This window comes from Dermacentor variabilis, unplaced genomic scaffold, assembly GCF_050947875.1.
Source record: "Dermacentor variabilis isolate Ectoservices unplaced genomic scaffold, ASM5094787v1 scaffold_12, whole genome shotgun sequence".
NCBI lineage: Eukaryota > Metazoa > Arthropoda > Arachnida > Ixodida > Ixodidae > Dermacentor > Dermacentor variabilis.
The window spans coordinates 41,313,820-41,327,605 of record NW_027460280.1 but is presented as its reverse complement, the minus strand read 5'-3'; the positions used below and the strand labels follow the sequence as shown (position 1 = coordinate 41,327,605).

At 44.2% G+C, this 13,786-nt stretch overlaps 1 protein-coding gene across 5 annotated transcripts in view; it reads left to right on the top strand.

Moving 5' to 3' along the window:
- The window catches only part of LOC142566119 (uncharacterized), a 117,360-nt gene that overhangs the window by 31,114 nt on the left and 72,460 nt on the right, over positions 1-13,786 (top strand). For 4 of the 5 annotated variants that reach the window (XM_075676917.1, XM_075676915.1, XM_075676918.1 and 1 more), the window contains exons 4-6: positions 1,506-1,603; positions 9,202-9,349; positions 9,849-9,943. In XM_075676917.1, the coding sequence (XP_075533032.1) occupies positions 1,506-1,603; positions 9,202-9,349; positions 9,849-9,943 (341 nt within the window). The remainder of the gene's footprint in view (positions 1-1,505; positions 1,604-9,201; positions 9,350-9,848; positions 9,944-13,786) is intronic. The other variant, XM_075676919.1, reaches the window with a different exon arrangement.

Below are 13,786 nucleotides of genomic sequence, written 5' to 3'. Positions count from 1 at the left end.
AAATATACGGCGCCGCGAACAACTCCAAAAATGGTTGATGCCATATATTTACGGCGCCGTCTGTACATTTAAAAAGCGCACCAATTTTCTGACTTCTTTTCTGTCATGTGCTGCCACTGTGTGGAAATACAGGGAATTTTTTTTGCACACCTCCTCTCGTTAGTTGCATGGTTTGTTTAGTGCTAGTTCGCTCCCGCGTGTCTATATAATCCCGCTCGCGCATTGGCGCGCGCACGCAGACGGCAGTTTGGGTTTTGTTTCGCAGGCGGTTTCGGCTATTTGCGCTTGCAAAACTGATCGCTGTCTCGTTACTAATCGCTCAAAGGGCGACCACCTGTCTCTGGCTCGTTTAGTGCTCACAGGGGCGCACATAGGAAGGATGCTGCCGTGCATGCGTTTCCGTTGCTTTTTTTTTTTTTTTGACGCTCTAGAAAACCAATTGCCTCAGGTTGGTGATAAGATGAAGATTAGCGGAAGCTTGTCACATGTTTTGCTTTTTTGACGGGCATACAACCCCACAGTTTTCATGAGTGCGTGCACCTATACACGCAGTTCGATTATGCTATGGACGTAAATATTAGTGTAAGACCAGCAGCATTTGAGACGCGAAATATTCTCGTGTGCGCTTATTCTAAGCCTTGAACTATAACAATGCATCAAATTTTTTATTCCTATACGTTTATTTCCTTTTTATTATTGTTATTCATGAACAAAGAGTACATATATACCAACACGAAATTTTTTTTTCTCACTTTACGGTCACCTCAGAAAAATTGCGGTAAATTTTTTTCAAAGTAAGTCCCTAAAAAGAATTGGAATCTGCAATAAAAGAAATCGACCCTGGGCGGTCGCATATGGCCCCCAAATCGACCCCCAAAGGGTTAAAATGGGTTCTTGTCTGGTTGCCCTATTCATGCCCACTAGGCAGTGTGCCCCTACATGGTAGGTGACTTGTCCGAGTACATTGTCCGAATATTCACTATTGTAAATACTATAATTATTAAAAATATGCCCTTCATACTTTTTGCTCCTCACTCTGTGCTAATTCTGATCCCTCTTCATTGCACCATCCGTCCGTTTTGGCTAATGTTCAGGTGTCAGCCATCGCCACTGTGGCCAGCAAAATTATCTTTCTTCCAATAACCACAAATATAGTCGCTCTTTTCACAGATGCGAGCTAATGCGGACATGTAGTAAGCTACACCTTTTGCCTATTTGTTCTTGGTGCGACGGCGAAGACGTTTTGTGCGTGTGCATGGGAGAAAGCATCGCCCCTATGATACCTCTCTCCCCTTCTGACCTTTATTAGCCCTTGATTTGCTTTAACGTTCAGCCTTTCCCATACATCCATGTTGCTTTTTCTGTAGCAAATATGTAGTCCTCCCAGGCTACATAGTCGGCAGCCCTAACGTACTGTTGAGCTGTCCCATGTTACTAATTTTGTGGTTCTGTAGAACGAGGTGAATTAATTCTGCCTTTGGTTTATACACTTCACACTTGAACAGCTGCTGCCCAGGAAAAGAATCATGCACCGTGCAGGTCTCCTGGTTCTGGTCCACCAAGGGCTCGATCTCGTGGACGAGGCATTCATACTCCTGGGAAGGTACGGGTGCCTGTGTACATGTTTGCATGCTTTTTTCTTCTAGTTAGCATCTGGTACAATTTTGTGGCTGACGCCTGCATTATTGGAAATTGTTGTTTTCATTACCAGAAAAAGAACAATCCTAGAGTGACTACATCGTTCAATATTTAATTGGAAATTGTTGTTTTCATTACCAGAAAAAGAACAATCCTAGAGTGACTACATCGTTCAATATTTAATATATACTTCAATTGCACAGTACTTGTTACAAAGTGCATGAAAAGTGTTCAACAGTTAGTGTGAAATGCGAGCATCAGACACCATGCACTCGCAATCAACTTACGTGATCATAACTTCTTGGCTTCTCTAAAGGGACTCAAAAAAAAATTAAATTGTGTTATATCAGTAAATTACATTTATTCACTAGCAGACGGCCACTCTTACCACAAAAGGAGGCTTTCCAAGTCGGAAAACGCAATAGAATTAAACTGCCCTAAAATCCCCTTGGTGATGATATGGAGTCCACTATGATGTTATGGATTTTGACAGTATCTACTTGGGTGTACAAACCTTCTGCCAAACGAATGAAAACAGTTTTGCACGACTACATTAACAGTCTAAACTCATTAAGTTGTGCTATTTAGTGTCCCATTTAAGGCAAGTTGTTTCAATGGTACCCACACGTGCGCGCACACGCACGCGTGCGCACACGCACGCACGCACACATGCACGCACATGCACACACGCATGCACGCACATGCACACACGCATGCATGCACATGCACACACATGCACGCACACACACACAAACACACACACACCTATTTGTGAGGAAAACTTATTATCAATTTAATAATGGGTGTCTTTGGAGTAACAAATTGCAGTTGCTTGTGAATTAAAGCAATTTGTGTTGGCCAGTGGTGGGAGGGCTGCATCAATTGTGCCATTCTACACCAGCTCCATTTATGCTACAAACAAAAACCATTCCAAGAGAAGCTGCTGTCAACGCAGGTGGTTTGAGGGTATGGGAACAGTGTTGTTTCATCTGTACTCACCATTTATAAAGTAAAAGGCCACAACCGTTGAGCATATGAACACATCTCTGTACATACTGATTCATATTTTGTCATTTTTTTCTGATTTCAGTGATAACTGTATTTCATTTCATTTCCTTAAAGACCTTGTAGTAGGGGTATTACAAAAGGGGTCGGGATAGAACATATACAAACAAGTGTTGTAATGCATTCAGTTCTGTAAATAAAAAGTTGTTACATCTTGAACAAATTATGAAGAGCAGGTGACGGCAGCGACTTGATGGGAAAAAGCATTTCAGTCTTTATGTGCTTGGTAGAAAAACGAGGCTGAAAATGTATTTGTGCGTGAATGTGGTTATGCTACCTGCTGGGGATGGCCAATGCGTTTTCACCGGTGCGTTGGGGGAACAATGTATGGTGGCCGATTAAGTGTCGAATAGTAGAACCTGTGGAAGAGTGAGAGGGTGGCAATGCGGCGATGAAAAGATAGAAGTGATAAGGAAGATTGTTTTTTCAAGTATGATATGCTGACGTACGAGTACGTGGAATGAATATACCTGGTGGCGCGATTTTGAACTGCCTTGAGGGCATTGGCGAGATATGCTTGATGCGGATCCCAGATGGCAGGTGCGTATTTAAGTTTTGTTCTTAGCAATTATTTATAAGCTAACAGTTTTACATGCAATGGAGCAAAGTGAAGGTGACGTCTTAGAAATCCCAATGTTTTGTTAGCCCATGAAATGACATTAGTAACATCTGCGTTCCTTGTTAGATCATTAGCCAAAATGACACCTAAGTATTTGTAGGATTTTACTAGTTCCACAGTGACGTTACCAGTCCTATAAGAAAAGCGAAGTGGGTGATGACGACGGGTAAACGAGACAAGTTTGCATTTATTAAGAGTTGAATGTCATCAGCCAAAGGTCACACCATTCCTGCACCCAGTTAAGGTCAAATTGAAGAGCTGTTTGGTCAGTGATGGTATTGACTGCGCGGTAAATAACGCACTCATCAGCAAACATATGGATATGGCAGGACACGTGCAAGGGTAAGTCGTCAATGTAAATTAAGAAAAGAAAGGGACCAAGGACGGACCCCTGTGGTACGCCTGATGTGACGGGTGCAATGTTGGGAGAGTGGTTATTAAATGAGACAAACTGCGAGCGGTTAGTTTAAAATTGCTTAAGCCATTTTAGGATATCAGGATGTAAAGGCAAACAAGAAAGTTTTAGGAATAGGTGTTGATGAGATATTTTGTCAAACGCTTTTGTGTAATCCAAAAATATGGCGTCTGTTTGTATGTTATGGTCAAGATTAGCATGAATGTAATGAAGAAATAGTGCAAGCTCGGTCTCGCAAGACCGGCCCCTGCAGAACCCATGCTGCGAAGGATGAAAGAAGTTGTTAGTGTCTAGAAAGTTCATAATATGAAAGTAGATTACATGCTCCATGATCTTGCAGGGACACTTGTCAATGAGATGTGGCGGTAATTTAGTGGAGAATTTTTATGCGATTTGTAGATTGGAATAACCTGCCCCACCTTCCACTACTCATTAAAAATGGTTGTGGTACAGGAGAGCCATGTTTTCAGCAGCGCTGTCAGCATAACACTTTTTCATATCGGTTTTTTATCATATGACAGCTACTCATTAAGAAGCCTTTGTCTATTGTCATTTTAATGGATCTTGAATATTATGAAGCAGTATTTATTTATTCTAGTCTGCAATAAATTTTGTTTTATTGTGATAGTAGCAGTATAGACAGTCATTGTTGCTGTCACCATATTTTTCCCTCAAAAATGGAAGTGTGAGGAAAATGAGTGGCCTGCACACTGTGTTGTGAATGCAAGGCGCGAGGGTACAGTCTACAAGAAGGGGGGTGCCCACGGTAAAGCCACTGATGAGGCAGTGCAGGGTGAAATGGGTTGGGCCTCTTTTGAAGTTGGAGAAACACAGAGCATAATTAGTTTTGAAGAAAGACTTGGGAAGATGGATCAAAATAAATAGACAGCTAAAGTGCACAAGTATATTCGCCTGTAAAACGGGGGCGCAGAGTGGAGGAAGAGGTCAAGAAAATTGGCAAAATTGCAAATGTAAGTAAACAACCAGGATTCATCAAGAAAGGGATAGAAACAGCGACAGTGAACTGGATGCAAAAAATGGAGACAAAGACCACGGAAATTTGCGTTAATGAGAAGAAATCTGAAGGGAAAATCTACAAGATAACACAAAGGGCAGTGGCTTACTATTTTAGGCTTGAGCTGGTTGCCTAAGGACAAAACCATACTGGTGAATATATTCCTAACTAGATGAGGCATGTGTATGCTGCAGCAAAAATGCAGAGACCACTCAGCACATCCTAATGGAATGTGATGGGATTGACTCACTGAGGCCCGTAGGTAACCTGCACCTTCCATAAGTGCTTGGACATAAAGCGGACAGAAGCATCAACTGGTCAGCAGTCGAGATAAGCGAGAGACGTTAGTGTATTGGTGGGAAAAAAAAGCAGGGAAGAGATTGATATAGCTGGATCCAAGTCTGTGGCATTTGGCGTGTTTCATCCAAGCCTTGGCGTGGCGCCACCATTGAAACGACGACAGCGCACCGCCGGCAGCGGTAATCGAAACGCCAGCTAAGCCTCTATTATATAAACTTTATTTGCAATGCATCAAACCCGCACGTACAGAAAAACATTTCAATCTGAAATTATAAATTTTTTGAAGCAAATTCAGCTGAAACGCTGAAAGTTTTTATAACGTGACTTCTCGAATGGTTAACTGCGAGAGAGCAGGCATTATGGACCAGAAGTCAAACAGTCACGACAGAATTCGCCCTTGTGAAAGCTACGTGTTTCTGCTCAAACAGGAAGCACTGGCTCAAATCAAGTTGCAGTTTATGAATATTGTGAATGAAGTGACGTGACATCTTCAGCTACAAAAGTGGAGGAACTTTAGCAACATACCAGCGTGTGACGGCAATATGTGGTTGGATGTGTTTCTTCATTCAGTGGCGGACAGCTTGTGTTCACCAGAAATGTGGGGCGAGACTGTACGTAGTATCTTTTTGCACATAAACAACTATGCATGTTATGCACCAGTATATCTTTGAAACGCTATTCATGGGCTTTTTATTTCATGTAAACATCGATGACGGTATAATAAAGCTGTTTGTTGGGAACAAGTTAGTGTGATTAGCGGCATGATTTCTCTCGGCCTATGAAGCAGTGCTAACCTTCAAAGGTAAATAAGAATATATAGCGGGATATACCTGGCCAAAGCAAGCGGGCAGCGCAAAAGCAATAGCAGAAGGAGACGCCGCCGGTGTCGGTCGTCTGCTGTGCGGTATTCCTCACAAGCGTCATTGTGCTTTTGATACGCATGTAACTTTCTAAGCAACTAAAAATTATTCAGACGTCGCCTGTCATTTTTAAATTTAGATTGTAAGGGAATAATATTCGTAACATTATCTATTATTAGTAAGTAAACATTTTTCTGGTATCAGTGCAACTACCGTTAGAATCCAGGTGGCGCTAGTGTCGCCTGCGAGAATCAGCCCCATTGGCCCTATGGGAATTTCATGGGCTTGCTGGATCTGTTACAGGCATAGGTAGCAATACAAGGTTGGTAAGACAGTTTTGAGGCAGGAAAAAAAACAAACAAAGGTTAAAGAGGTGCATAAAAAAAATGCTAGAATGAGAAACATGTACGGCATACCTGATTAAATCAAGCAGGCTAGGTGATTATTTGTCACCACCTTATTTCAAAGGGGGTGCCAATAAATCATCTGTATGAAAACTACTTGTCCCCCCCCCCACACACACACACACGCACACGCTCTGCATAGACCACATGTTGTATCAGTTGCACTTCTGAATGTTTGCAGTTTCATTTATTTTATTCAAGGTCCTCACAGGCTCTGAGGTGGAGTATTGCTGAGGGGTGTTAGGAAAAGTTAAACATATGGAAAAAAAGCGAAGTCTACTCGTTGCATAAATTTTAATAGTATGAAATCAAATGCCCCAGTATAGTTAGTGGTATAAGTCACAATTGTTGCTAATGCGTCTTTAGGCTGCACAAAATCAATACCGTGGAAATGCACATGGAAGCCTTACCATTACTTGTCATGAATGAAAAAATGTATCAAGGAAAACCTATTCGTTCCTATGCAGATACCACTAAAACATTACATGAACAATATGTGAAATGCTTATTTCGTTTCTAAAAGTTGCAGCATCAAGAATGAATTGGATATAGCAAAATTAAATATGAAAAACCAAGGACACAATTATTCATTAGTTCTTAATTAGTAATAACTGATGACCATGCTAATTTGTAATAGCATAATTAGTGACTAATTAAAATTAGGTAATAAAGTACTTAAGTGCAGGCATCGTATAAAGCCAGCAGTCTATGAAGCCAAGGAAAGCATCGGGGCCATGGTGGTGGATGTGGAACATCCTTTTCTGCCTGATGGTGTCACGTAGCATGTGAACTTAGGAGAGCAGGCACGTAGCTAATAAACCCTCGCATGCTAGCTAATGACATCAAGGCTGCCAGATTCGAGACCCTCGCTATGAGTGAATGAGAGAAGGGGAACCGAGGGGTTCGATTTTGTTAATCATGATTGAAATTGGAATGTAGAAAATAAAGAAGATGTAAAAGGAAAGGGGACAACAAGATAACTTGTCAATGGTGGGGATCGAACCTACAACCTCCGCAAGTGCAGGCAGCTGTTATTATTGCTGTGATAACACTGTGTATAATTGAAACTGGAATAACTTCGGGGCGGAAAGCGAGCCTTTATTTTTAAGTAAATGCTTCATTAACTGCTACATAAACTACACAAAACAGGCACAACAGAAACTTCGATGCCTACGCGTGCCGTGCGCAACCAGCACAACTGACAACAGCAGGAATGAGTGAGGGATGTTGGCAGTGACACTGCTGTCTATGAGCAGGTGAACGCTTTACCAAGTGACAGGCCGTTCTACGCTTCCTGCCTCGTGGCACCTGCTGTGGTTGCTTAGTGGCTATGGTGTTAGGCTGCTAAGCGTGAGGTCACAGGATTGAATCCTGGCCATGGCGGCTGCATTTCGATGGGGGCAAAATGGGAAAACACCCATGCACTTAGATTTAGGTGCATGTTAAAGAACATCGGGTTGTTCAAGTTTCCAGAGTGTCTCACTACGGTGTGCCTCATAATCAGATTGTGGTTTTGGCACGTAAAACCCCATAATTCTTTTCTTTTCTTTCTTTTCTTTTTCTCTTTTTGCTCACGGCAATGCATGTTCCATGCCTATCCTGAATACACTACCCTCTTCTGGTACATTGTAGCAAGGGTGAGCCAAGGACGATGGTGGCTTGCTCCGAGCTTGCACACAGTTTTCCCACGCCCCCAGTGTTTGAGTTCACATGATGAGAGAATTGTGCAGATCTCCTCCTTGCTTGACCATGACTCGCCATGGTTGCTCAGTGGCTATGGTGTTGGGCTGCTGAGCACAAGGTTGCGGGATCGAATCCCGGCCACGGCAGCCACATTTCGATGGGGGCGAAATGTGAAAGCACCCATGTACTTAGATTTAGGTGCACGTTAAAGAACCCTAGGTGGTCAAAATTTCCGGAGTCCCCCACTATGGCGTGCCTCATAATCATAAAGTGGTTTTGGCACGTAAAACCCCATAATTTAATTTTTTTTTGCTTGACCATGGCTGTTCATGGCTGCCTGCATGGCTGAGGGAATATGTGGCCTTAGCATTATATGTTGGAGGTCATCTGCGGCGAATACTGGGCTAAGGGCGAGCCAAGGTGGCCGGTGGTTTTATGCATGCCTAGTGTTTTAGGCAGCCTAAACTGAGCTGCGAAGATGTTGCATAGTTGAAATGGTGAGGCAAGTGGCAATGTGAAGCGATTGCTCCCCTCTGGTAGTTCTCATCATACCAGGGTTGCGACAGCAAGTGCTTGCGGTCATCGAGTGACATCTGTTCGTCTTTGTGCGTGCTTGACACTATGCTTGTTTAATTAGTAAGCAAATGTTGACTGCAATTTATATGGCCTATAAAACTACAATACCTTATTTCAGGTAATTATCGGTGAGGTGTGCTGAGTTAAGCTGCCATCAAAGGGTAAGGTGCAGATTGTCTGACCTGCGGGCCATAGCCGACATCTTTCTGCAATCTTCGCTCTTAGAACACTTTTATTAGTCATAATAGTTGCGAGTATAGTGTGTGTGTGTGTGCGAGCATGTGGGTGTGCGTGAGTGCGCGTGTTCAATAACCTGCTACACAAGTGACGGCAGGTCCTACAAATTGGAATTTTGCCTGCTACAGAATTTACTCTAAAATGCTTTTGGTCATTTCCCACCAGTCTTGGGCTTTGTCATTCTCAAGTAGAACTCGCTTAATATAGAATCCTGGCTGCGGCAGCTGCACTTCGATCCGAGTGAAATGCAAAAGAAACCATGTACTGTATGTTAGGTGCACGTTAAAGAACCCCAGATGCTCAGAATCCAGAATTTTGCAATGTAAAACCCCAGAATTTAATTTTAATTGGATCTTGATCACTCAGATATTAATTCTTTGTCTTTTCAGTGTCCCACATCGCATGGTCCTGCTGCTGCTGCTACTGGTGGTTACGGTGTCATTAGTTCCAGTGGTCAGGGCACTACTAGCTCGAGTACATGCCCTCAGGTACCGTCCAGCCTGCCTGTTGTGAGCACTGCATCAGGGGCCTTGCAGTGTAAGCTCTTGCCTTGAGATTCTGCTGGCTGCCTTTTTCATTGTGCTAGGGTTGTTGCATTGAAACCTGCATTTCAGGGAATGAAAAATGCATGCTTTGGAAAATGCTTTGGCTCTGTTGCCTTCTTATTGGTTTCTTTTCCTGGTGCTTTGTTGCTTTGGTATTGGGAATTTTTGTAATGCATGCCGCTGCATCTGTCACACCAGCACTTCTGCTTTCCAGCGCTTAGTTTGTCCTTACTTCAATCAGCCCACAGGTGCCCTCTTTTGTGAATGCAAATTGAACTGGACTAGAGGCCTATGATTATGATTTATGCCTCCCGTTATTTCATGGTCCTGCTTGAGAACTCTCCTTGAATGCCATTTATGTGCCCATTCTTGTGACTGTGTCTAAATACCTATGGCACATCCTGATTTGAGTTCAAGTTGTCTCAATTCAGCAGTGTTCTGGAAGTAGGCAGTTTGTGCCCAATGTTTACACACTGATAACTTGCAAACAGCTGCTCGGGAGAGAAATAATGCAACGCGACAACCAGGTGCTTCCCGTCCATCAAGTGTTTCCTGCCGGGGTCGAGGCATTGCTGAACCTTGGAAGGTATGGGTGCATGAGTGCATGCCTGTTCTTCTTGTTAGTTGAGCAGCTTTTTGCATGATTGCATGTGCAAAGCCTGCCTTATTGGTCATTTTTGTTGCTTTCACTAGGTGTGCCAGTGCATGCTGCCGCTTAAGATATACTTTGCCCCCTGTTCGCAGAAGGGTGGTTTCACTTAAGATCGGCAGGGTTTGTCCAAACAACACTTGTAATTATGGTGAAAACACTTCATAAGTTTTGAAACTGTGGGAACACCTTCGGATAGGTTACATTCAAATGTCTTTTAGGTTTAAAGGGACACTAAAGGTTACTATTAAGTCAACGTGGACTGTTGAAATACCATCACAGAAACCTCGAAACGCTTGTTTCGTGCCAAGGAGAGACTTATTTTAAGAGAAAATGCGTTCTGAAGCGTCCGCGTACCTCTAGCGCAGTTCAAATCGCCCGCCCTCCGATCGAGGAGTACTGACATCATGGTCTCATAGTGACGTTGCGCCATCGGTGAGTAGAACAGCCTCCGCAGACGGCGCTACGGCTTTTCTGCGCAAAACTCGAACGCGCGGCCAGAAACAGAGCCAAGACAGAGCCGACAGCAGAGCGAAAGCGGGAGTATGGTGGCTAGCGGAAGGAGAAACGAATTACGTCCCACATTACGTCCCACGGCACACGGAGAGTCCGTTTTCGTTAAACTATAGGCTGGGGCGAGCTCGCAGCGTGGTCGGCGTGGTCTATGAGAAGCGACGAGCCTTTTCACACTCGCAACAGGGCATAAAAATGTGCGAATCGACGCAAAACTCGGCCTAGAAACGTGCTTCGCCACAGCCAGGGCTCAATACGACCCAAGCTGGCACGACCCAGATGTCGTTTCCTGCACCGCCACCAGGCGCCGCTACTATACCTCAAACTCCAGCGCAAGACGCCCATAAGCTGGTACTTCATTCTATGACGCTAACTTCGACGCTCGTCGCAATGGACCCTGACACCGACAGATTGGCTCGCGATGGTGGGCTCAACTTCAGCGATTTGAGCACCGACGAGCGCGACCTGCTGCTGAGGGCTCGCACTGCCGGCGTCGTTGCGTACTACGACGGCGGCCTCGACACCGGCTCTCCGGAGCAGGAAAGCAACGAGGGCTTCCCACGACATCACATGGACGTGGCATTCTCGCTGCTTGTTCCAAATGAAAGTTTCGCGAGCCAGCAGAACCCTCACAGCACGACGCGATAACGAAACTACTGAAACTCCAAGGCGTGCGCGGCGCAGAGTCGAGCGCGCAGAGTCGAGCGCGCAGAGTCGAGCGAAAACGAAACCTTTCGAACACCCATATTACGGAAGGGCAACGTCAAAATGTTATTTTTTCTTAGAATCGAATAGACGTAGACAAGTAGCATTTTTTTCCGTCTTATAATCGAATCAAATGATATTTTTAATACGAGTAGTTGAGTATTAGTAACACAAATTATGAGGAGTCCTTTCGTCATCGGGCTAGTACCGGAATGTCGCTGGGGGGTCTCAAATCGTGTCATGCATTTACCTCAATTTCTCGGTTTCTAAAGCTCAGTTCGCGATTATATTGACGCCTTAGACGTTCTAGAACATTGCTCTACCACTTTAACTTGAGTTTCTGGTAACCTTTAGTGTCCGTTTAAGACCTGCCAAATTTTTAAGAACGACTATGTAAAATGCCCAGATTTGTCCTATTGATCTTCAGTGCAAAATAGATCGGCTTCGTGACAGCTGTACTAAGCCAGAATTGTGAGCCCTTGGACTGCTTGAGGCACACTTTTGATGGTTGATTTGCTGGCCCATCCCTCTACACCAAGAGATGCACCTGGGCCCTCATCAACACTGCGTGCCTATAGCTGAGCATTAGTCCAGCAGGAGTCCTACTTGAAGATGGATTGGCTGCTGGCAAGCAAACATGGCTTGTTTAGTGAAAGCCATTGCATTAAAAGGCGCAAAATAATAATAAAGAAAGCTCCTGTCGAAAAGTAGTCCTAACCTTACCTTTCACAATTTGACTTTGACTCCTGCATTGACCCATGCACTAGTAATACTATGCGATCCCAATTCCCCCAACATTTGTGGTGTACATATGGCTTGCGCACAAACCTTATGCTAAAACATTTGGCGTACTTGTTGAATTTGTCGCATTGGAAGACGACACAATTCATTATTTGTTGCATGTCCTGGGAATTGAGGCATCCTACTGTGTTTACAAAGGGAAGAGACAAAGCAAGGGAAAAATGTCTTAATTTCTCCTTCGAGAAAAGTCTCATTGTTACTCCATCCTTTTCCAGTCATGCATAGTGATGAAGTGCCCTGGGCAAGGCTTCATTACTTCAGCATATATCCTCTTGCGCAGACCTACTCTGACTCATTATGGCAAGTAATAAGTGGAAATGTCTACAGTATAGCGTTGTGATACTACAGATCCTTCAGACATGGCGCAAAGGAAGACGAAAACGGGCATCTGTGTTTGGCATGAGCTGGTTTCCATCTTGGTCGCTGGCTTCACTGCTCTTGTGAATACATAGTAATTGGTTCCTTTGCTTGTGTCTTTCTGCATGTAACATTTTGGTGAAAGTTTGTGGTCTCTGTCCTTACTACGGAGCTCCATAGTGGTCACTACATAGTTTGCTACGATGCCTCCCGGAGATGAGAGCCCATCAGCGTCGACTACAACTCGTCAGACTGCTCCAGTCGTGACGCCTTCCCAGGCTTGCAACCCTGCTCTCTTTTCCGGCTTCGATGGACCTGACTTAAAAGAGCGCATCAACCTTTATGAACGCGTGGGCACTAATAACAGGTGGGATCCAACGATCATGCTCACTAACGTCATTTTTTTACCTGAGTGGCACCCCACGCATGTGATACTGAACCCACGAAGACGAATTAACAAGCTGGGACATTTTCACAGAAAACCTTCACGAATTGTTTGGCGACCCCTTCTGGCACACGGTTGCAGAAAAAAAGGCTCTTGCGACGCATGCTGAGAGCCACACAGAGCCCTATGTCTCATACATAGATGTCCTGGTTCTTCACTGCATAACTGATGACAAGATGTCGAAAACAAAGTGGTTTACATTTTAAAGGGCTTCGCATACGCCTTCAGTTTGCTGGTTTTTGGCAATGTTTCTACTATTGGTCCCATCATCAAAGAATGTCGCCACTTCGAACAAGCTAAGAGCCAAGGTATCATGCCCCACGTTGTGCGCCTGCCGGGTACCACTGTTACGTCGAGTTGTGAGCACCATCACTGGCAGCCAATCCCATGTGACAACGTAACGCATCGTTTGTCGCGAGCTCGAGGCCGCCTATTCGCCATCCTACTCCACGATGTCCGCCAATGCATCATCAGCCACGGTTGCTATGATTCAGGCCGTTGTTGACAAGAATTTGAAAACATGGCTCTTTACTCTGTGTGCTCGTCGACCCACGTACGCAGCGTGTAGCACTTCTCTTGCAGCCCTTCTCGTCCCCGACAGTCCCCATCTCTCCACACGTAACAATAGTAAAGCAAGCCCAGAGGAATAGTTTTGAAAGCAAATTTATTGGAAGTTGGCATCCAGCTGGAGGTACATAAAAGAGAGCCATATGCATTCTCTTAGGAAGAAAATTTGTGCTGCTCTGTCAAACTTGGTGCCTTTATGGGCAATCACTGTACCAGTTTAACTAACTGAGAAGCTAGCAGTGCATGGAAAGGGCGAATTAATGGATGGATTGACACTCAACATATTAGATAAACAAATAAGTAATTCCATGGAAATTCACAAGGCGGAGGATGTTTCATACATATGTGTCTTTGCGTGGATGCTAACTTTGCCTTCCATGAAACTTCAACCA